Raw genomic sequence first — 25,473 nt, 5'->3', positions numbered from 1 at the left:
CACTGATGTGGGGGAACCATGGCATGTTCTTTATTTTGTATCATTACACAAAGTTAATTTCTATCGATTGAACTGAGTGAATCTGATCACAACTGTTGCTCTGTATGTACACCTCACTGTGAAATAAAGCAGTTTAACAATTCAGATCAAGTCTCACCTTAGCTAATGTTAACTCGGTCCTCCTTCTGACAAACTGAAGAAATGTGCGTAGAAAAGACACGAATATCTAGTCATCTCATCTCAGTATGTGCAATATAAATTCAGCCGTAAAATAAAAGTCATCTCCCACTATTATATTCCTAGAGGAACAATCCTCTATGTCACACGCTCCAGTCAGTGCGCAATCCTATATACATGCTGCCTGTAGTGTACGGTTGCCAACCCTTCAGGATTGTCCTGGAGACTCTAGGAATTGGAGATTAATCTCCAGGACACTGCTACGAGTAAACAGCAGGCGGTTAAGGCGGCAAATGGTATGTTGGCCTTCGTAGCGAGAGGGTTTGAGTACAGGAACAAGGATGTCTTGCTGCAGTTGTACAGGGCCTTGGTGAGACCACATCTGGAGTATTGTGTGCAGTTTTGGTCGCCTTATCTGAGGAAGGATGTACTTGCCATGGAAGGAGTTCAGCGAAGATTCACCAGGCTGATACCTGGGATGGCAGGAATGACGTATGAGGAGAGATTGGGACGATTGGGCTTGTACTCGCTGGAGTTTAGAAGAATGAGAGGGGATCTTATTGAAACTTATAAAATTCTGACAGGATTGGACAGACTAGATGCAGGAAGGATGTTCCCGATGGTCGGGGAGTCCAGAACCAGGGGTCAGAGTCTAAGGATAAGGGGTAGGCCATTTAGGACAGAAATGAGGAGGAATTTCTTCACCCAGAGAGTGGTGAACCTGTGGAATTCTTTACCACAGAAGGCAGTAGAAGCCAATTCATTAAATATATTCAAGAAGGAGTTGGATATATTTCTTAAGGCTAAAGGGATCCAGGGGTATGGGGAGAAAGCAGGGACCGGGTACTGAAATTGGATGATCAGCCATGATCGCATTGAATGGCGGAGCATGCTCGATGGGCCGAATGGCCTACTCCTGCTCCTATCTTCTATGTTTCTATGTAACTCAGGAGAAAAATCATAGGGCCATTAAAAATACTTTTTTTTCCCCCATTTTCTTTGAACATTTATTGGTTATAAAAAAATATTGGAGACAGGATAAAAAGGCTGTTTAACTGACAGTCAAGCCTCATGCAATCAGGTAATTAAGAGCCTGTTTTACCTTCCAATTGGCAGGGAGGCAGTGTGTTGGGTGACCAATGGCGGGAGTGCGGGGGCAGGGCAGTTGTGGGCTGGAGGTGATGAAACCTCTAGGAATACGTCCAACCCTATTATAGTGCAACTTCCTGTCAAACAAAGACAAATAAGATGTAAACAGAAATGTTCCTAAAAATGAAAGACATTTAATACTCAACTAAACAGAGTCGAGTACAAGGAACAACTGAAGAAAACGAAGGCTGCTATTAGATCAGCAACAAGGCTAATGGAAAAATCGTAGACAACGGTAGAAGTAATGGGAAAAGCTTTTTCAGTTATGTGAAGAGTCAGAGAACTATCAAAGACTGTATTGGGTCATTGAAGAATGTTCAAGGACATGTTTCAAAGGACTCACTGGGTATGGTGGAAATATTAAGTGAGTACTTTGCATCGATCTTCACCCTTGAAGATGATGCTCAACTATTAGAATTTTATAATGTTACTAACAAAACTAGTATTAACATAGATGAACATATTGCTTTAGAAAGAATTAAGAACTTGAAAATAGATAGAGCAGCCAGGCCAGATGATGTCCACCCAAGGGTCCTCAGGGAGATGGGGCATGAGCTGTGCGAGCCCCTAGCCTGTATTTTTAATAGCTCACTGCACTCTGGGATGGTTCCTGTAGACTGGAAGGAGGCTAATGTAGTTCCCATCTTTAAAAAAGGTGACAAGACAGACCCGGGTAACTATAGGCCCATTAGTTTATCAGTAATAGACAAGATGCTGAAGGAATCATTAGGGATGCAATATATGAATATTTGGATAGAGGGGGACGTATTAGGGACACCCAACATGGTTTCATAAAAAGGTCATGTCTTACAAATGTATTTGTATTTTTTGAAGTTACAAAGTTGGTGGATGAGGGAAGTTGACATTGTCGACTTAGATTTCCAAAAAGCTTTTGCTAAGGTACCCTATAACGTTGAAGCCTGTGTAATTAGTGGCAATATAGTGAGCTGGATTCAGAGCTGGCTGGCAGGACATGACAAAAAGTAGTTATAGATGGATATGGATCCGTTTGGAGACTGGTCACCAGTGGTGTCCCACAGAGATCGTTGTTGGGACCGTTGCTCTTTACTATTTTTATTAATGATCTGGATGTAGGTGTTTGGGGCACAATCTGCAAATTTGCAGATGATACCAAGATCTGTGCAAGTGTTAGAACTGTCGATGATGCTCGTCTGCTTCAAGCGGATCTTAATGCGTTGGGAGAGTGGGTTCAAGACTGGAAAATGATGTATACCTTAGATAAGTGCAGTGTTATGCATGTTGGCAGTGCAAATGCAGCCTTCAGGAAAAGGCATTAAAGATGGTGGCGACAGAAAGAGATTTGGGCATTCTAGTACATACATCCTTAAAGGTACATGAGCAATGCCGTGTAGCAATCGCTAGAGCAAATAGTGTGTTGGGGTGTATCCATAGGACAATGGAGAGGCATACGGTTTTGTCCTTGTGCAAGACCTTAGTCAGACTGCACTTGGAATACCGTGTCCAGTTTTGGTCTCCTCAAATGGTGGGTGATATTGAGGCTTTGGCGAGAGTGCAGAGGAGGGTCACTAGACTAATTCCCAGTCTAAAGCATCTTAGTTATCATGAACGGCTAAAAGAGTTGGGACTCTACACCTCAGAGAAGATCTGATTGAGGTTTATAAGATAATGAAGGGAATAGATTGTGTTCCAGCTGACAGTTTATTTCAATTAAATAGGTTAGGCAGGACCAGGGATAACACATTTAAGTTGTATAAGGTTAGATTCTAGATTAGATATCAGGAGGTGGTTTCTTTTCCCAGAGAATAGTGGACCTCTGGAACAGGCTGCCATCTCATGTGGTGGACGTGGAACGCTGAATTCCTTCAAGCGAGAGCTGGACCGGTTTTGGCTGGGGTGGAGATCACCTCTTACAGAAGGTAGGTACTGCAGGGAATTCAGGGCCAGAGTGATGTCCTGGACTAGTTGCGATCGCCTAGATGGGTCGGAGAGAAATTTCCCAGAATTTCACCCCCCACCCCCACCCCCCGCCCCCCCGCCAAATGGCCTGGGTTTTTTAATCTGTTTTTTGCCTCTCCCAGGAGATCACATGGTTTCGGTGGGGTGGAGTGTATATGTTGTGATAAACAAGGTATCGCAATTGTGGGGGACAGGCTCGATGGACCAGATGGTCTTTACCTGTTCATATGTTCGTAATCCAGAACATCCATAAAACGGACAAATTATAAAAGATTATTGAATAGAAGTAGAATGCCTCACCACATTTTGATCCAGCTAATTTTATTTCCCCTTCTGTCCCTCGCACTAGTTCCTGATCAAGAGGTCAGTAAGCCACAAATACTACTCTAGCCATTTACTAGGCCTTTGAGTACATCGATGGCGAGTCTCTCTCCAATATCTCCCCTTCCCTATGGGAAGGATGTGACAACGCTGTCAACATTGGTAGCTGCAGGAAAGTTATGTCCCACAATTTTCTGGATAATGAAAGATTTTTCAGCTTTGTGCCACACTGAACTTGCCTTTTAAAAATATCTGTAACCAATATTCATGTATATATAAAAATGATCAATGTTGACTCTAGTATTGATGGAACAAAACATGGTAGTCCTTTGCCTATGGCAATCTTCGCTCTCTAGCTTTTCAGCTCATTAAAAACATTTGGGTTCTGTTTAGGACAACCAATGCTTGCTTATTGAAGAAAAAGTTGCTTCTACCTCCATAATGGATGGCAGCAGCCTGAAGGAAGCAAAGTAAAATTTAAACGGAAGCATTTTTTTAAACAATAGAAAAGGTATACAACAGAAAGATCAAGTTACATTAGGTTGAAGAAAGTAAGATGATTTTTTTTTAAAGAAATAGGGAAAATGGGACATAACATCAACTTGTATTTATATAGCGCCTTTAACGTAGTAAAACGTCCCAAGGCGCGTCACAGGAGTATTTTAAGACACCGAGCCACACAAACGGAAATTAGGGCAGGTGACCAAAAGCTTGGTCAAAGAGGTAGGTTTTAAGGAGCCTCTTAAAGGAGGAAAGAGAGGTAGCGAGGCGGAGAGGTTTAGGCAGGGAATTCCAGAGCTTAGGGCCTCGGCAACAGAAGGCACGGCCACCAATGGTTGAGCGATTATAATCAGGGATGCTCAAGAGGGCAGAATTAGAGGAGCGCAGATATCTTGGGGTTGGGGGTGGTGGTTGTGGGGTTGAAGGAGATTACAGAGATAGGGAGGGGCGAGGCCATGGAGGGATTTGAAACCAAGGATGAAAATTGAAATCAAGGTGTTGCTTAACTGGGAGCCAATGTAGGTCAGCGAGCAGGGGGCGATGGGTGAATGGGACTTGGTGCGAGTTAGGACACGGGCAGCCGAGTTTTGGATGACCTCAAGTTTACGTAGGGCAGAACTAGGCCAATATCCATTAATAATCACTATCCAAAAAAGAGCCACCAAATTTTGGAAACACCTAAAAATGAGCAACCCCCACTGCTATCATTACAAAGCCCTGAAATGCCAAGAGAGGACCATAAAGAAGAATACCCTCAGTCAACTAGTCCTGGGACTCAGCGAAGTAACTACTAACACTACTAACAATAACCAGCCCCAGGACAGTGACAGCGTAACACAAAGAATTCGACCCAACACAATCGTCACTAAGCAAAAGGAAAAATATCTGTCATATTGGGCAGAAACAACAAAAACCCAAAACAAACTCAATTGCTACTTGGCCCTAAACAGACAATACAACATGGCTGATTACCTGACCATGGTAAAGGATAGCAAGCTGAGAAAAACCTTGACAATGTACAGACTTAGTGAACATAGCCTGGCGATTGAAAAAGGTAGACACAGGCAGACCCGGCTACCAAGAGAGGACAGGATATGCTCTCACTGCAGTCAGGGAGTGGTGGAGATAGAGATGCACTTCCTCACAGCTTGTAGAAAATATCAGGGCATAAGGGAGAATTTCTACCCAAAATTCACAAAAATATGCCCGGAATTCAGAAATTTGAATGACGACCAAAAACTCCCATACCTACTAGGGGAAGAGAGAAATTGTGTAACCTTAGCGGCACACTATGTTACAGCTTGCCATAAACAGAGGGACAACCACTAAATATAAAAGAGTATATACAAATTATATGAATGTATATTTATACACCCAGGGATATATCTGTTTATACACTGTATGGATAGATCTGTATTTGTGTGTTCAACCACGAATGTTTTTCGATGCTTTGGCAACATAAGATGTACCTTGTCATGCCAATAAAGCGATTTGAATTGAATTGAATGTGGGAGGCCAGCCAGGAGTACGTTGGAATAGTCAAGTCTAGAGGTAACAAAGGCATAGATGAAGGTTTCAGCAGTGGATCAACTGAGGCAGGGGTGGAGACGGGCAATGTTACGGAGGTGGAAATAGGCGGTGTTAGTTATGCTGCAGAAGCTCATTTCAGGGTCAGATATGACACCAAGGTTGCGAACAGTGTGGTTCAGCCTCAGACAGATGTTAGGGAGGGGAATGGAGTCAGTGGCTGGGGAACAGAGTTTGTGGCAGGGACCGAAAACAAAGAGCTGAATTATTTTGAATTAAAATTGTTTTAGTATTTATTTTATAATTTAGGGATCATTTCCATGGACTTAGTCCAAGTGTTAAACTACTTTTGTTAAACTAATAATTTATGTCCTGCAATAAATTAAGATACAGAATCCACTACAGTTTTTAAATCAAAATAGATTTTTGGCATCTTTCACACAGGGGGCAGGATGATGCAACCAGGTACATACGTCTTTGAGAGAGTCAGCACAGGCATGATGGGCTGGATCGCCTCCTCCTGTGTTGGAAATAACTCATACAATTCGACAAGTGATTACAAAAGGAAATGAGAATTTTGAAATCAAGGCGTTGCTTAACCGGGAGCCAATGTAGGTCAGCGAGCACAGGGGTGACTTGGTGTGAGTTAGGACACGGGCAGCCGAGTTTTGGATGACCTCAAGTTTACGTAGGGTAGAATGGGGGAGGCCAGCCAGGAGTGCGTTGGAATAGTCAAGTCTCGAGGTAACAAAGGCATGGATGAAGGTTTCAGCAGTGATCTTCCAATGGAGTGATCTGGCATCAGGAAACATTCTTACTGGGAAACATCACATAGGGAACAACCTCCTTAAGACAATGTGATTTCATGAGATCATGATATTGGATCTTCCCAATGTGGCCAACCCGGATCCCATAAAGTGCCTGCCCCACCCTGGGCCAGCTGTTTTTGCCAGATTAGAGTTAATGCTTGATGTTTACACCAAGTGCTCCACAAAAAAAGGAACCAACGGTACCATCAATACGAACTTTGAAATTCTTTGCTTTCTCCTAGCTTCTTTGTAATTTGTTGTATTCGTCACATTTGACGAGGTTTCCATCATCAAAATTCTTTTGTCTCTCAACCATGTCAAATTCTTTAAAATAAATTTCAATGCCTCTCGAGGAAGCACAACACTGGCACCAGCAAATTGTCAGCCCACACTAAGTGGCATCAGTCTCACAGACTAACCTGTCTACAGACTATAGCCTAGAAATTGATCTCGGGAGGTATCGGATCAGCCGCCCGTTATACGCAGCGCCCCATATTCAGTTCCATTGGCTGCAATAGAACTGAATATCAGGCGCTGCGTGTAATGGGCGGCTGTTCAGATACGGCTTGTTCTGCGCCACCACCCGACACGAATTTCTAGCCCTATAACTGATTTATCCCCAGAAGAAATTGGCCTGGTGTTGGGCTATTCTAGTAGAATGTACAGGATGTAATGTGCAGGCAAATACAGTTTACTGTCCAAAAAGTGGTAAGCTTTTGAGAACTGTAACTTCACAAAAAGCTAATGATTCAAAGCATATTAAGAATATTAGAGCTATTAAAATTATAGATAATAGCACTCAACAATATAACAATTACTTAGCAGCTTCAACATTAGTATAGGTGTAATTTTCTACAAACCCAAGTATAAGGATGAGAATTTTTTTCCCATAATATCAGGTTAAAAACACTTCAGTAGAAATATACAAAGATTAATCTATTAAACGATTGTAGTTGGTGAGTCACCAAAATCAAAAGCTCCCCAGGAGTGTGCAATGATTTGTGTGTCTCAGGGACTGATTTTATTTCAATTACAAAGGGCAACGAGTGCTGAGTGCTACCTTGGCAACAGCAGGGCCATCACGGAAACAGAACTCGATGAGAGAATGTGCACTGTCGGATTTTCAATTGCAATCAGCTGTTCTTCTTAATCGTTAATGGCATATTTGTCATTCCAGTGTGTTGACAGACAAGCTGTAAATCTGAATTTATAAAGTGAAATTGGAATGGTTTATAACCCTCACTAAGCCTCGAGATTAGAGTAATATCTTTAGGTCACTCCCTGGTGCTTGTTTTTTTATATAATAATTGGTGAATAACTACAATGCTAAGAGTGCTGACAATAGTGATTTTTTAAAAATTCGTTTACGGGATCAGGGCGTCGCTGGCAATGCCAGTAGTTATTGCCCATCCCTAGTTGCCCTTGAGAAGGTGGTGGTGAGCCACCTTCTTGAACCGCTGCAGTCCGTGTGGTGAAGGTACTCCCACAGTGCTGTTAGGTAGGCAGTTCCAGGATTTTGACCCAGCGACGATTAAGGATCGGCGATATACTTCTAAGTCAGGATGGGGTGTGACTTGGAGGGGAACTTGGAGGTGATGGTGTTCCCATGCGCCTGCTGCCCTTGTCCTTCTAAGTGGAAGAGGTTGCGGGTTTGGGAGGTGCTGCCGAAGAAGCCGTGGCGAGTTACTGCAGTGCATCTTGGAGATGGTACACACTGCAGCCACGGTACGCCGGTGGTGGAGGGAGTAAATGTTTAAGGTGGTGGATGTGGTGCCAATCAAGTGGGCTGCTTTGTCCTGGGTGGTGTCGAGCTTCTTGAGTGTTGTTGGAGCTGCAATCATCCAGGCAAGTGGAGAGTACTCCATCACACTCCTTACTTGTGCCTTGTAGATGGTGGAAAGGCTTTGGGGAGTCAGGAGGTGAGACACTTGCCGCAGAATACCTAGCCTCTGACCTGCTCTTGTTGCCACAGTAGTTATGTGGCTGGTCCAGTTAAGTTTCTGGTTAATGGTGACCCCCAGGATGTTGATAGTGGGGGAATCGGCGATGGTAATGCTATTGAATGTCATGGGGAGGTGGTTAGACTCTCGCTTGTTGGAGGTAGTCATTGCCTGGCACTTCTGTGGCGCGAATGTTACCTGCCACTTATCAGCCCAAGCCTGAACGTCATCCAGGTCTTGTTGCATGCGGGCATGGACTGCTTCATTATCTGTGGAGTTGTGAATGGCGCTGAACACTGTGCAGTCATCAGCGAACATCCCCATTTCTGACCTTATGTTGGAGGGAAGGTCATTGATGAAGCAGCTGAAGATGGTTGGGCCTAGGACACTGCCCTGAGGAACTCCTGCAGCAATGTCCTAGAGCTGTGATGATTGACCTTCAATCACCACAACCATCTTCCTTTGTGCTAGGTATGACTCCAGCCAGTGGAGTATTTTCCCTGATTCCCATTGACTTCAGTTTTACTAGGGCTCCTTGATGCCAGACTCGGTCAAATGCTGCCTTGATGTCAAGGGCAGTCACTCTCGCCTCACCTCTGGAATTCAGCTCCTTTGTCCATGTTTGGACCAAGGCTGTAATGAGGTCGGGAGCCGAGCGGTCTTGGCAGAACCCAAACTGGGCATCAGTGAGCAGGTTATTGGTGAGTAAGTGCCGCTTGATAGCACAGTCGATGACACCTTCCATCACTTTGCTGATGATTGAGAGTAGACTGATGGGGCGATAATTGGCTGGATTGGATTTGTCCTGCTTTTTGTGGACAGGACATACCTGGGCAGTTTTCCACATTGTCAGATAGATGCCAGTGTTGTCACTGTACTGGAACAGCTTGGCTAGAGGCGCAGCTAGTTCTGGAGCACAAGTCTTCAGCACGATAGCCGGGATGTTGTCGGGGCCCATAGCCTTTGCTGTATCCAGTGCACTCAGCACTTTCTTGATATCATGTGGAGTGAATCGAATTGGCTGAAGACTGGCTTCTGTGATGGTGGGGACCTCGGGAGTAGGCCGATATGGATCATCCACTCGGCACTTCTGGCTGCAAACGCTTCAGCCTTGTCTTTTGCACTCACATGCTGGGCTCCACCATCATTGAGGATGGGGATATTCTTGGAGCCTCCTCCTCCAGTTAGTTGTTTAATGGTCCACCACCCATTCACGACTGGATGTGGCAGGACTGCAGAGCTTTGATCTGATCCGTTGATTGTGGGATCGCTTAGTCCTGTCTATAGCATGCTGCTTCCGCTTTTTAGCATGCATGTAGTCGTGTGTTGCAGCTTCCCCAGGTTGGCACCTTATTTTTAGGTACGCCTGGTGCTGCTCCGGGCATGCTCTTCTACACTTGTTGTTGAACCAGGGTTGGTGGTAATGGTAGAGTGAGGGATATGCCGGGCCATGAGGTTACAGATTGTGGTGGAATACAATTCTGCTGCTGCTGATGGCCCACAGCGCCTCATGGCTGCCCAGTTTTGAGCTGCTAGATCTGTTCTGAATCTATCCCATTTAGCACGGTGTTAGTGCCACACAACACGATGGAGGGTGTTCTCAGTGTGAAGACGGGACTTCGTCTCCACAATGACTGTGCGGTGGTCACTGCTGCCAATGCTGTCATGAACAGGTGCATATGTGACAGGTAGATTGGTGAGGACAAGGTCAAGTAGGTTTTTCCCTCGTGTTGGTTCACTCAACACCTGTCGCAGGCCCAGACTGGCAGTTATGTCATTCAGGACTCGGCCAGCTTGGTCAGTAGTGGTGCTACCGAGCCACTCTTGGTGATGGACATTGAAGTCCGCCGCCCAGAGTACATTCTGTGCCCTCAGTGCTTCTTCCAAGTGGTGTTCAACATGGAGGAGTACTGATTCATCAGCTGAGGGAGAGTGGTAGGTGATAATCAGCAGGAGGTTTCCTTGCTCATGCTTGACCTGAAGCCATGAGACTTCATGGGGTCCGGAGTCAATGTTGAGGACTCCCAGGGTCACTCCTTCCCGACTGTATACCACTGTACCACCACCCCTGCCGGTGGGACAGGACATACCCAGGGATGGTGATGGAGGAGTTTGGGACATTGGCTGGCAGGTATGATTCTGTGAGTATGACTTTGTCAGGCTGTTGCTTGACTAGTCTGTGGGACAGCTCTCCCAATTTTGGCACAAGTCCCCAGCTGTTGGTGAGGAGGACTTTGCAGGGTTGACTGGGCTGGGTGCGCCGTTGCCGAGGTCGATGCCGGGTGGTCCGTCCGGTTTCATTCTTATTATTTTGTTTCGTAGCGGTTAGTTACAACTGAATGACTTGCTCGGCCATTTCAGAGGGCAGTTAATAGTTAACCACATTGCTGTGGGTCTGGAGTCACATGTAGGCCAGACCAGGTAAGGACGGCAGGTTTCCTTCCCTAAAGGGCATTAGTGAACCAGATGGGTTTCTAACGACAATCCAGTAGTTTCATGGTCACCATTATGCCCCTAACTGCCGTGGTGGGATTTGAACTCACGTCTCTTTTTTTTTTTTTTTTTTTTTTATTCATTGATGGGATGTGGGCGTCGCTGGCTAGGCCTGCATTTAGTGCCCATCCCTAATTGCCCTTGAGAAGATGGTGGTGAGCCGCCTTCTTGAACCGCTGCAGTCCATATGGTGTAGGTACACCCACAATGCTGTTAGGAAGGGAGTTCCAGGATTTTGGCCCAGCGACAGTGAAGGAACGGCGATACAGGTCCAAGTCAGGATGGTGTGTGGCTTGGAGGGGAACTTGTAGGTGGTGATGTTCCCATGCGTCTGCTGCCCTTGTCCTTCTAAGTGGTAGAGGTCGCGGGTTTGAAAGGTGCTGTTGAAGGAGCCTTGGCGAGTTGCTGCAGTGCATCTTGTAGATGGTACACACTGCAGCCACAGTGCGCCGGTGGTGGAGGGAGTGAATGTTGAAGGTGGTGGATGGAGTGCCAATCAAGCGGGCTGCTTTATCCTGAATGGTGTCGAGCTTCTTGAGTGTTGTTGGAGCTGCACTCATCCAGGCAAGTGGGGAGTATTCCATCACACTCCTGACTTGTGTCTTGTAGATGGTGGAAAGGCTTTGGGGAGTCAGGAGGTGAGACACTCGCCGCAGAATTCCCAGCCTCTGGCCTACTCTTCACAGAAAGAATCACAGAAACCCCACAGTGCAGATAGAGGCCATTTTGGCCCATCGAGCCTGCACCGACACATATCCCACCCGATCCCCGTAACCCCACGTATTTAATCCCCCTAACACTAAGGGTCAATTTATCATAGCCAATCAACCTAACCCGCACATCTTTGGACTGTGGGAGGAAACCGGAGCACCTGGAGAAAACCCACGCAAACACGGGGAGAATGTGCAAACTCCACACAGGCAGTCGCCCGGGGCCGGATTCGAACCCGGGTCTCTGGCGCTGTGAGGCAACAGTGCTAACCACTATGCCACCGTGCTGCCCAAAAATTTTAATGTCAGAAGTGGGATGTAGCCACAGTATTTGTATGGCTGGTCCAGTTCAGTTTCTGATCAATGGTAACCCCCAGGATGTTGATAGTGGGGAATTCAGCGATGGTAGTGCCATTGAATGTCAAGGGGAGATGGTTAGAGTCTCGCTTGTTGGAGATGGTCAGAGTCTCGCTTGTTGGAGATGGTCATTGCCTGGCACTTGGATCATTAGTCCAGGCCTCTGGATTACTAGCCCAGTGAGCTGTATCCTCTGGGAGATCCACCAGTAACATCCATCGAGTTACGCCAAGATGAGCTTCCGACCACATACCTGCTCCAGCACATCGCCTGACTCTGCCCCGTTTCAGCTCATCTGTTGCTGAAACCCTCTTCGATCTCTTTGTTACCTCTAGACTCGACTATTCCAACACTCTCCTGGCCAGCCTCCCATCTTTCCCCCTACATAAACTTGAGCTCATCCAAAGCTCTACTGCCCGTATCCTAACTCGCACCAAGTCCCGTTCACCCTTCACCCCTGTGCTTGCATTGGCTCCCGGTCCGGCAACGCCTCAACTTTAAAGTTCTCATCCTTGTTTTCAAATCCCTCTATGGCCTCACCCTTCCCCATCTCTGTAACCTCCTCAAGCCCTACAACCCTCCAAGATCTCTGCACTCCTCCAATTCTGGCCTCCTGTGCAACCCTGTTTAATGGCTCCACCATTGGCGGCCATGCCTTCAGCTGCTGAGGCCCCAAGCTCTGGAATTACTCTCCCTAAACCTCATGGCCTCGCTACCACTGTCTCCTCCTTTAAGACTCTCCTTAAAACCTACCTCTTTGACCAAGCTTTTGGGCATCTGTCCTAATATCTCTTTATGTGGCTCGGTGTCAAATTTTTTCCCTCAGCAGCTCCATTCATTCTACCTCCTCCCCACCTTTCTTACTTCCCCCACCCTTTCCCTTCTCCACTTCCAATTATATAGTCAACCATTTCCCCTTCACACTATCCCCTTACGCTATGCCATCACGCCCTGTATCCTTCCCTCCCCATCATTGCTGTACCTCTTGTGCTCATCTGTTTATCATCTCCTCCTTCATGTCATTCCCTTCCCCCACGTGGTCTCACCAAGGCCCTGTACAATTGTAGCAAGACTTCCTTACTCTTATACTCCAACCTCTTTGCAATAAAGGCCAACATGCCATTTGCCTTCCTTATTGCTTGCTGTACCTGCATGTTAGCTTTCTGTGTTTCTTGCACGAGGACACCCAAATCTGTCTGAACACCAATATTTGAAAGTTTCTCACCATTTAAAAAATATTCTGTTTTTCTATTCTTCCTACCAAAGTGAATAACCTCACATTTCCCTACATTATACTCCATCTGCCACCTTACTGCCCACTCACTTCGTCTATCTATATCCCTCTGCAGGCTCTTTGCATTCCTCACAGCTTACTGTCCCACCTAGCTTTGTATCATCAGCAAACTTGGATACATTACACTCGGTCCCTTCATCTTGGTCATGAATATAGATTGTAAATAGCTGAGGCCCCAACACCGATCCTTGCGGCACCCCACTAGTTACAGCCTGCCAACCTGAAAACGATCAGTTTATCCCTACTCTCTGTTTTCTGTCCGTTAACCAATGCTCTATCCATGCTACTATATTACCCCCAACCCCGTGAGCCCTAATCTTGTGTAATAACCTTTTTATGTGGCAGCTTATCGAATGCCTTTTGGAAATCCAAATATACTACATCCACTGGCTCCCCTTTATCTACCCTGCTAGTTACATCCTGAAAAAACTCTAGTAAATTTGTCAAACATGATTTCTCTTTCATAAAACCATGTTGACTCTGCCTAATCATGTTATGATTTTCTAAGTGACTTGATACCACTTCCTTAATAATGGATTCCAGCATTTTCCCCGACGACTGATGTCAGGCTAACTGGCCTGTAGTTCCCTGTTTTTTCTCTCCCTCCTTTCTTGAATAGCGGTGTTAGATTTGCGACCTTCCAATCCGATGGGACCATTCCAGAATTTTGGAAGATCAAAACCAATGCATCCACTATCTCTTCAGCCAACTCTTTTAGAGCCCTAGGATGTAGGCCGTCAGGTCCAGGGGATTTGTCGGCTTTTAATCCCATTAATCTATTTATATTAATTACATTAAGTTCCTCACCCTCATTAGACCCTTGGTTCCCCACCATTTTTAGTATGCTTTTTGTGTCTTCTACTGAGGAGAGAAAAGGGGGAAGAGAGAAAGAAGGGGAGAAAGAGGGGGACAATTCTGTCTCCACATCCCACCCCCAAAAATTTGACATTAAAACACACCTCAAAAAAAAGAGTACAATGATCACCTGAATCACCCGACGTTTTTAAAAGAATTTCTACGCGTCCAATAACTTCCGAGATACATGTGCACTTTGACTACACCATTAAGCCCCGTTTAAAATTAAACATACAGCACGTAAAATTTTACTCATCGCCTCATACACTGTTCATTTTCCAAAATGTCTGTTTTTATCATTGCTCAATCTATCTAGTGCTGTCATATACAAGTGATTTCTGGATCTACTACTTGCTGAAAGGAATAGCAGCTCTTATGATGGCTATATAAACAGTTATATATCTGATCAACACATTAGCGAGATACACAAGAATTTGCATTCAACAGGAAATTACAGAAACACTGACTACATCTGATCCGGAAAATAGATTTACCAAACAAGTTTATGGCAGGTTTACAGTGCTTATTTAAATATTATTCAGAGATTAAAATGCTCCTGCTAAAAAAAGGTTTATTGATTTATATACACAATGCATATCACTCAATTGAGCTGAAAAATCAGCTCATGCTTTCCAAACCACTGGTTGTGTTACTTCCAACTGCTTTACAGTCAAACTGGTCGTGACCATTGTTCCCTATCAATTTTTTGGGGGTCGCGGAGCCCCTTTAACGGGCTGCGCGGCCCATTCAAAAGTCCGCGCCTGCACGTTTTTTCCAATTTAAAAGCCGGATCACCTGGGAGCGCTGCGCAGCTTTAAGGGAACATTGGTCTTAACTAAGGACAATTCCAATTAACATATTTCACACCATGAATTTTGCTTTCCAGTCGTAATTATTTGAACGGTGATTTATGAACTTCCGGCGACATTGTGAGGACTACTGTCAAGCATTACTCCTCAACATCTCATTTTACGACTGATGGTTAAAGTTCTCTCTTATCCCCACCCTGTGAGATGACTAATCAACTCACCAAATGCCTGAAACACTTGCGAGTTCCGTATTTGAATTTTTTTTAAAAGAACTCGCTACCTTCTGTTCTTTTTAATAAAATGCAAGAGTCATTCTTTGTAAATCTTCAATAATTACATCAAAGCACATTTATAATTCGAGTTGGTTTAGCTCAGGCAGCGTAGCTCTTAGCTGACATTTATAACAGAAACCTGCAGTATAAACTCAGAAAAAGAGGTATGGATCAAAAATAAATGTTAACCTCAGGTTCGGCCCGTCCTATTCTTCAATTCACTTGAACAGAAGAGTATTTTCACCCATAAACATGCTACAAAAATGATAGTAAGCCTCCAACATGAAATTTTCATTCCTTATACTCTTGACGTCAGAGGACCATGTGGCAAAATCCACAGCCCAACAACTTTAATGTAAAATCTGGTGTATTGGTCACAATTTCCATTTATGTAAATAGTATTTCTCCCTGCCTTTCACAAGAAAATCAAAACCAGTTAAAAAAGAGCTACCTGTTATCCAGTAAAATTGCCCAGTCTACCCCCATGATTCTGTAAAGTCAATTTCTTCCCATTATGTAACACAAAGCTGCACAACCAGACTCCGCGCATAACAGTGCCTAAGCAACACCGCTAACAGAATATATGAATATTAACAGGAAACTTACTGATAAAAATGTATATATAAATTTAAATAATATAAAAGAGTGCAATTAAGGGTGCAAACATACTATTGTAGTCTGGATATCATTCACAAATGCTGGATATTCTGTCTTGCAGCGTCTGAACCAGAGCATGTCTACTAACGTATTCCAAAACTTACTCTGCGCACAGTCAAGCCTTTAGTATGCATATTCCAGTTGTAGGAAAGATTTTCACATGTCCAGATTACTTTATGTAGCCTTGTCTTAAAAGTTACTATTGCGGACTGGATGTACACCAATACTGGTTGTAACCACCTGCCTTTTGAATCCCTATCACACAGTGCAAGCCATCTCACAGGGTTAGCAAATGAAATTTCTGAGTGCAACACTATTTTTGGACTTATTCTTGTTATTTGAGCCTAGATAAAAGATCTAGCCTTTTTTAGCCAAGTTTAACATGCACAAGAAAAATATATATACTTTAAAAAAAGTGAACCTCTGTAATTAAGGCCTGCTGAGTTTTTCCAGCATTTCCTGTTGTTATCTCTGTAATTAAGTACCTCAGTAAACTGTACATTGTGGAGTGGGCCAGATATAATGAAATATACTCTCTTATTGATCCACATTCATTTCCACTTACCAGGAGACTCAGGTCTGGAAATGCTGTTACTATGCAAATCTTCTGCGTCAATAGAATGCAGATCTGTGTAAGATAGTGCCAAACTCAGATTACTGGGCTCCTCGGAGTGCGTAGTCCAACTGCCTTCTGAAGTAGGAGGCCCTCTTGAACCTAAAAGTAACACAATATAGAATTTGTAGATTTTTCAAAAAGCTGTAATGTGAGACAGGGTGAGACCTGTAGCACTATAGTTTTATAGAGGGAAAGAAGGTAGAAAGAATCTCATGCAGTCAGTGATAGTGATCTTGGTACATGAAACACCAAAGTTGATGTTAAAGTGTGTGTGTGTGTGTGTGTGTGTGTGTGTGTGTGTGAGAGAGAGAGAGAGAGAGAGAGAGAGAGAGAGTGTGCGTGCGTGCGAGCACTTTCTCTAACCGTCACTTTAAATCAGTTGTATGTATTTATTGTACTCAGCAGCACCAATAGGGCATGCTTCAAGAACATCATTTTTTTTGAGATTCAGATGATGCCATCTGGGCAAAGAGGTGCATTTCTTTGTTATACACAACACACACACAGATGGTGCTCAGGGCCACTTTCTTTTAATCATTTTATTTGCCAGCGATGAGCTCCCAAATCAAATCAGATTTATTTCACAAGATCATAAAGTAATTATGGGTGTCAAAAGCCATTCAGCCCATTGTATCTACTGTATTCAGAAAATATCCCCGTTGCAGCATCCATTGTTGCTTAAATAATTCCAGTGTTTTCACCTGCACTACTCTATCTGGGAGTCTATTCCAAGTGTTTATCATTCTGTGTGAAGAACCTCCTGATAATCAGTCCTAAATGTACTTTTCCCTAGTTTGAACCTGTATCCCTTATCTGGCTGTAAAATTTCAGAATATTCTAGATTAACCTTTTCCATTCCTTTAACTATCTTATATACCTCTTTAAGATGACTTAAATGCTTTCTTTTCAAGCTAAAAAGATCAAGTTTCTCCCGTCTTTCCTCGTATCCCTTGCCCAAAACCTTAAATCTGTGTCCCCTAGTCCTTGTACCATCAACGAGTAGGAACAGCCTTTCCCCGTCTAGCCTATCCAAACTCGTCATAATCTTGTACACTGCTATCAAATCACCCCTCAACCTCCTTTGCTCTAATGAAAACAAATTCAGCTTCTCCAACCTGTCCTTGTAACTAAGATCCCCCATCCCCGGAACCATTCTGGTAAATCTCCTCTGCACCTTCTCGAGTGCCCTCATATCCTTCCTAAAGTATGGTGACCAGAACTGGACGCAATACTCCAGTTGTGGCCTAACCAGCGCTTTATAAAGGTTCAGCATAACTTCTCTACTTTTGTACTCAATACCTCTATTTATGAAGCCCAAGATCCCATATGCTTTGTTAACCACTCTCTCAATATGTCCCACCACCTTCAGGGACCTATGCACATTAACTCCCAGGTCCCTCTGTCCCTGCACACTCTTTAAAACTGTGTCATTAAGTGTATATTGCCTCTCCCTGTTCCTTCTGCCAAAATGCATCACCTCACACTTCTCTGTATTAAATTCCATTGTCTGCCCATTCTGCTAGCCTTTCTATGTCCTGTTGCAGTCGATTGGTATCATCTTCACTGTTTGTCACACCCCCAAGTTTGGTGTCATCGGCAAATTTAGAAATTCTACTCTGTATTCCAATATCCAAGTCATTTATATATATCAAAAAAAGCAGTGGCCCCAGCACTGACCCTTGGGGAACACCACTGCCTACCATCCTCCAGTCTGAAAAACAGCCATTTACCACAACTCGCTGTTTTCTTTCCTTCAGCCAATTCCTTATCCAAGCTGCCACTGACCCACCTATTCCATGAGCCTCAATTTTGATAACCAGCCTTCTATGTGGTACTTTGTCAAATGCCTTCCTAAAATCCATGTAGACAACATCCATTGCATTCCCTTCATCAATCCTCCCTGTTACTTCATCAAAAAATTAAATTAGATTAGTCAAACACAATCTGCCTTTTACAAATCAGTATTGACTCTCCTTAATTAGCTTAAACCTCTCCAAGTTCCCATTAATTTTTTTCCTTGATTTTTGTTTCTTAAAACTTTACCCACCACTGATGTTAAACTGACTGGCCTGTAGTTATAAGGATTGTCCTTACACCCTTTCTTGAACAATGGTGACACATTTGCCACTTTCCAATCCTCAGGCACCTCCTCCACATCTAGGGAAGATTGGAAAATTATGGCAAGCCCTTCTGCTATCTCCTCCCCCCCCATTTCCCTTAGCAACCTCAGATGCAAGCCATCTGGACCAGGCGACTTATCCACTCTAAGCATACCCAATCTTTCTAGTACATCCTGTCTACCAATTTTCACCCCTTCCATTGCCTCTACCGTTTCCACTTCTATCGATATTTTGTCAGCATCCACCTCCTTAGTAAACACTGATACAAAGTACTCATTGAGTATTCTAGCCTTGCCCTGCGCCTCTAAGCTTATATCACCTTCTTTGTCCCTAATAGACCCCACCCTGCCTCTTACTACCCGCTTACTGTTTACATGCCGGTAGATGATTTTTGGGTTTCCTTTTATGTTAACTGCCATTCTACTCTCATATTCTCTCTTTACCAATCTTATTTTCATCTTCACTTCCCCTCTCAACTTATTGTATTTGGTCCAGTTCTCCCTTGAAGAATTCACCCAACATTCATCATACACCCTCTTTTTTTGTTTCATCATCTTCTTTATCTCCCTCGTCATCCGAGGAGCCCTTGCTTTGGTTCCCTTACCCTTCCCTCCTGTTGGAATGTACCTGGTCTGTACTTGGAACATCTCCTTAAAGATCATCCATTGTTCCGTTACAGTTTTTCCTGTCAGTCTTTGGTTCCATTTTACCCTGGCTAGGTCCATTTGCATCCCACTGAAGTTAGCCCTATTCCAGTTTAGAAGTTCCACTCTAGATTGTTCCTTGCTCCTCTCCATTGCTAATCTAAATCTTATGATACGATGATCACTCGTACCCAAGTGTTCTACCACAGACACTTGGTCGATCTGGCCCATCTCATTCCCCAGCACCAGATCCAGCAATGCCTCCTTCCTAGTTGGGTCAAGAACATACTGGTGAAGGAAATTCTCCTGAACACATTTCAGAAATTCCTCCCCCTCCTTTCCCTTTACCCTAGCAATATCCCAATCGATAATTAGGTAATTAAAGTCCCTCAATATCACCAATCTATAGCTCTTGCATATCTCTGTGATTTCCCTGCAGATTTGCTCCTCTACCTCCCTCGCACTATTTGGAGGCCTGTAGAATACCCCCAATAGCGTGATCATACCCTTTTTGCTCCTCAACTCTAGCCAAATGGATTCTGTCCTTGTCCCCTCAAGAACATCCTCCCTTTCCAACAATACAATGTCTTCCTTAATCAGCACTGCCAGCCCACCTCCCTTTTTTCCTTCTCTATCTTTTCTGAACACCTTGTACCCTTGAATATTAAGTGCCCAGTTTTTAACTCACGTTTCCGTTATTGCCACAACATAAGTATGCCACACTCTACTAGATTATTTGTAAATTCACTATTTCCTCCTCCTGTTTCACACATTCACTCCAATTTCAATCCACTCTTTACCTTTTACTTTCTTTCTCCTAAGCCGCCACCACCTGGTCCCTGAAACAGGGTGCGTACGCTGCAACAAAATGGCCACCAATATTCTTGGGAGGTACAAACAGATTTTGAATATTTTGTCCTAGAATCTCCAGAAACGTGCTTATTCTTCAGTCAAAAAAAGTGCAGTTATGCAATAATGTCAGAAACTTTTCAACCACCTGATAGACAAATCTTGTTTCCTACCTTCCAACCATTTACCAATCCATGTCACAAGGTTACCTCCAATTCCATGTGCTTTCATTTTTGATATAATTTCTTGTGCCAAACCAGATCAAATACCTTCTGACAGATCAAATCACACCAATCATTTCCCAGAATTCCTCCCCAGAATGTTCTGTGGCCTGGAGAAGCGAAGCGAAGCAGCTGGGAGCCGAGACTGTGCAGGCCGAAACACGAGTGGCGCTGATGCACCCAACGGTGGAGCAGTGGCCGAGATGCCACTTTGCATTTTGTGCAGAAAGTAGTTTATTCAGAAAAATAATTTTGAAACTATTCCCTCATCTTAGAAACTTATAACTTTGCCCAGTTACAAAATTGCTATCATTTCAACTATTCTGTTAGGTAAGAGTATCAAGGGATATGGAGCAAAGGACAGGAAAATGGAGTTGAGGTTGCAGATCAGCCATGATCTAATTGAATGGCAGAGCAGGCCCAGTGGGCGGAATGGTCTAATCCTGTTCTTTATGTTCCTAATTCAGGAGTTACCTCCTTCCCAATTTCCTTTACTTTTGTAAATACTTCTTAGGAATTCCATTCCCCTTTCTCCATTTGCTCCATCTGTATCTCAATGAATGAGCAGGTAATTAAATTCTCCTAGAACAAGAATCTTCTTATTTCTACTCATCTCCCTAATCTGTCAACAGATTTCCTCTTCTGTTTTCCTGACAGTTACGAGGTCTGTAGTACAACTCCACTAGTCTATAATCCCTTTTTAATTTTCGATCTCTAACCATATCACCTCTGTCTGAATCTCTTTTTGTGTACATCAGTCCTCTCTACAGTATGTATTCCCTCCTCTTCTCCTGTCTTATTTAATCTGTCTCTCCTAAAGACATTATAACCAGTTTTGTTTATTTTCCACCCTGTCCAGTTTGCAGCCAAGTTTCTGTTAGAGGAAGCTATTGATTCAGTAGCACTAATGTAATTGCTTTTGACTCCCCCAGTTAATTTCCGGCATTAGGAGCATTACAATGCCTGCACTTTATTCTTTTCTTTGTATTTGGAGCTGCTCCTTTTCTCTTGATTTTTTTTGTCCAAGTTAACGCCTTGTACATTTATCTCAGAGGGTTGCTGCAATGCACCCTGCAAATAATGCATGCAGCAGCCACAGTGGCCAAAGGCAGGCAGTACTGTGAATCGCTGGGGTTTCACTCGAAAATCTAAATGCTAACTTCTGCTGGTGCTAATCCGGGCTAAAATATCCTCATAACTCTCTCCAACATGATAGGTGGTTAATTAGCTGCAGACCCAGGTCCCTAATGAGCTGGAGAAAATGGAATTACTGTTTGGCGGGGAGAAGAGGGTTGGAGCTGATCCTGCAAGTCGTCTATGGGAAGAACGGTGTGGTCTACGGCCCTGGTCTTGGACAATGAGGGGGTGAAATTCAACTTCGGCAGGGATGCAAAGCGTGTGGTTGCAGATCGGCCACCCATTATACACCCTACCTGATTTTCCCAAGGAAGATCAGGTGGTGTGTACAACGGGCAGACGATCCTCTACTGGCCATTCTGCACCATCACCAAAGTTGACTTGCAGCCCCTGGGTTCCACGGTGGAACACTTCCCCCACCATCCCGGAAAAAATTATTAAAAAAAGGGGTTAAAACTGCTGCAGCCCCAGTCTAGTCTAAGACACAGGGCAGCTAGTTCTGACAAGGAAGGCTCCTCCCCTTAGTGCCAGTCCCGGAATGGCCTAAAGGCTCCGTAAATGGCCTTTTAACAGCTGCTCCACTGGTCTGCCAAAAAGCTCTGCCATAAAAGGCATGTTTAATAGCTGCTGCTGCAGTTCCAAATGGAAACCTGACAAACACAGACAAACAGGCTAGGACAAGATTTTCTGGAAGATTCATCATGTTCCTATTGTTAGGTCATTGACTGCAGCCTGCTACTACATCCAAGAAAACTGAAAGGTTTTTCAGCGGGGGTAGACACTAATTCCTCAAAGCATGATGGGTGACCTTCTGTACCGCAAGAAACTATCTTAAAAGGTCGTTTTGTGTGTTATCTTTTAACCCCCAGCGAAGCAGCCCTGTCGTTCTCCAGTAAAGTGTGGAGCATGCGATCTGTGGAAGAATGTTAGTTATGCAATTATGGTAAATCCAGTTAATGAGTAGCGAAGCATTAGGTCAATGGTCTGAATATATCCATCACCTCTAATACCAAGTCTACACAGGCTTTCTCAAAGGGATTAGTAAAGAGTGGGATTGTTAAGAATGGTCAGTAAAGGATTACTGACAGCTGCTTCACACTGTCCACATGAATTCAGGCAAATAATGTCTTTTCCATGTGGCTTAACTCTAACCTGCTGACTCATGAAATTCTCAAGCACTAACCAGTCAGCACTACACATCAACCTTCAACTGAAACCATCTCATGATCACCCTCACAAACTGGATTTTGAAATTAAGGACGACATCAAGTGTAGTATGTACCCACAGGCATAAGCTGAGATAACCAACAGAAAATAATATGGTGTATGTTTAAAACCAGAAGTAAAAGACAATGTCAAATGGCAATGGGTTAAATCCATTATCAGCATTTCTAAATGCAAAATTATTGGTACACCAGATCTTCAAAAGAGTTGCTCAATGGTAGTCTTGTGTCTAGAGCATGGGAGTGTTGACGTTGGTTAGACAGAGAGGCTGCAGTGGTCAGAGATGTGGGCAGTAGAGTGTCAGCAGCCAGGAGACTGGTTTACATCCTGACAGACAATTGCTGACATTGCTAACATTGGAATTCCCATTAGAATTAGATAGCAATTTTACATTGTCAATTTTCACTTAAAAGTGGTACTAAAATATTGTGACAGGAATTGCAGGTAATGTGTACAGGAAGTGGGTGACATATGCAAGACTTTTAATTATATTAGTTACAGGACTACATAATTATATAGACCAGTGGGATATGGAAAATAACTAAATTATGAATTCAAGTAGAAATATAAATGTGGGCTACGTCTTCTTAATGTCAACTGTTGAATCGTTCTTGAAATTTCATTGGTCTCCATCAGGAATAAGGAAAATTAATCCTTAAATTTCTGACACCTCCTGGAAAATTTATGTGACTCTTGTTTCAAAAAATGTATTCTGGTGACACAGTTTGACGTTAAAATAAACCCTATTGCAGTTAAAAATAACACACACTATTTTAACTAAAAGCTCTCTTACAGTATTATCTATAAAACAAATTGTGATAAAAAACCTTATTGCAATATTGCTATCTATATATTACAAAAATATAAACTATTTTAACTAAAAATATTTTCAATGTTACTTTTGCTCTGCATGTACAGGTAGATTATCCTTTATCCGAAAACCTCGGGACCAGCCGAGTTTCGGATAAAGGAGAATTTCGGATTTCGGAAGGTGGGTCGGCGGGGGTCCGCGGGGGGGTCGTGCGCACGACTTACGCTGACGCTCAGCGTAATCAGTCGGGGTCGGCGGGGGTCGGGGCCGGCGGGGTACGCGGGGTGGGGGGGGCCGGCGGTGGTCGGGGCCGGCGGGGTACGGTCGGCGGTTGTCGGGGCTGGCGGGGTCGGCGGTTGTCGGGGCCGGCGGGGGGGTCGGCGGTTGTCGGTGCCGGCGGGGACGTCGGCGGCTGGCGGGGTCCGCGGGGGGGTCGGCGGTTGTCGGGGCTGGCGGGGTCCGCGGGGAGGTCGGCGGCTGGCGGGGTCCGCGGGGGGGTCGGCGGTTTTCGGGGCTGGCGGGGTCCGCGGGGGCGTCGGCGGTTGTCGGGGTCGGCGGTTGTCGGGGTCGGCGGGGGGTCGTGCGCACGACTTACCCTTTATCCGAACTTCCGCAACCGGAGCCCTCTAAAAACTGAAGGTTTTTTCGTTCAGCGTAAGTCGTACGCACGACTTACGCTGAATGAAAAAACCTTCGGTTTTTAGAGGGTTTCGGTTTTCGGAAGTCCGGATAAAGGGTAGTCTACCTGTATTTGCTTTTTCCTCTCTCTTACATGCTTATTTTTTTTAAACTTGTTTTACATTCTGTATCTACTTTTATTTTACTTTTCAGTCAGTCACTTAATGCAGGGAGAGGAAAGTCTGTGAGAAGAAAGTCTGAGAGGGGAAAGTCTGTGAGGAGTACTTTCTGTTTAGAGTACTCCCTCCACCCATCTGTTTGAATAAAAAAAATTAACAGCACTGTTTAACAGACAATCAAAGCTCTTTAAACTATTATATAATCAATCTAATTTTCATTTTACTACATTAGTTTAATTAAATTCCTCTTAAATTGTACATACAGCTTTTAGTATTTATTTGTTTGCTGAAAGGACACTGGATGCCTTTAAGCCACATGATGTCGTCCTTGGAAGTAACAGCTCCACAGTATCAGTGCCAACCCCATGCCAATTTGTTCCATACAATAGCATTTTTACACTCATTTGTAAAATTTCAAACAAATTCTCAGCAAGATGTTCAAGTCAGGGAACAACTACCTCCTGGGGTCAAAAGCACAAAAAGACGCGATTTCTGTTAAGGTTTAACTGTACATCTTTGTAAGCTATATGTGAAAATACCCAAGTCAGATACATTCAAGCTAAAACAAAGTCCTATTGAACTCTTTACAAATTTCTCGAGATGGAATTTCCTTTTAATGGACAAGATCTCCTTTGTAACAAAGCACAAACAAGCCGTTCACTCGTCTCCTGCTCTTGGCACTGGTCAGCACATAATTGAAAGTTAATAGACCAGGTAAAATTTAATATGGTGTTTTCCTAGTTACTTTTCAGTGTTTACACAGACAGTTTTCAAAAGACAATGAGCAGTAGGTTAGAACTGTAGTTACGAAACAGTAAAATATTCTACAGGCATATAAATAAAAGGAAAGTCAGGATGGGAATCGGGCCAATAAGTGATGATCAGGATAAAATCACAGGCCTCAATAGCAAAATGGCAGAATTATTAATAATTATTTTGTTTCAGTATTTACCAGGGAGATGGATCAGGTGGACATGACATCAGAAGATGAGATTAGAAATGATATAACCGCATTTAAAATAAAAAGGAGAAATATTAAATAAAACTAATCAAACTCAAAGAGGATGAAACCCCTGGTCTGGATGAATTGCTTCCGTGCATTTTAAAAGAATCTAGGGAAGAGATAGCAGAGGCACTATTACACATATTTAATAATTCTTTAGAAAATGGTATATTGCCAGAGGACTAGCAGAGAGCAAACGTTACACCTATATTTAAGAAGGGAGATAGAATATGCAAAGGGAA

The 25,473-nt window shown here is 43.8% G+C and overlaps 1 protein-coding gene across 5 annotated transcripts in view; it reads right to left on the bottom strand.

Annotated features, from left to right (window-relative positions):
* The window catches only part of ston2 (stonin 2), a 132,008-nt gene that overhangs the window by 81,629 nt on the left and 24,906 nt on the right, over window positions 1-25,473 (bottom strand). For 4 of the 5 annotated variants that reach the window (XM_086002641.1, XM_086002643.1, XM_086002640.1 and 1 more), the window contains one exon: window positions 16,375-16,524. In XM_086002641.1, the coding sequence (XP_085858767.1) occupies window positions 16,375-16,524 (150 nt within the window). Of the gene's footprint in view, window positions 1-1,279; window positions 1,383-16,374; window positions 16,525-25,473 lie in introns of those variants that run through there. The other variant, XM_086002646.1, reaches the window with a different exon arrangement.

This window comes from Somniosus microcephalus, chromosome 12 (assembly GCF_052327205.1).
Source record: "Somniosus microcephalus isolate GS21.2 chromosome 12, FLI_Smic_1.0, whole genome shotgun sequence".
Lineage (NCBI taxonomy): Eukaryota > Metazoa > Chordata > Chondrichthyes > Squaliformes > Somniosidae > Somniosus > Somniosus microcephalus.
Note: the sequence above shows the minus strand (reverse complement) of the source record. Positions and strands in the feature narration are given on the sequence as shown.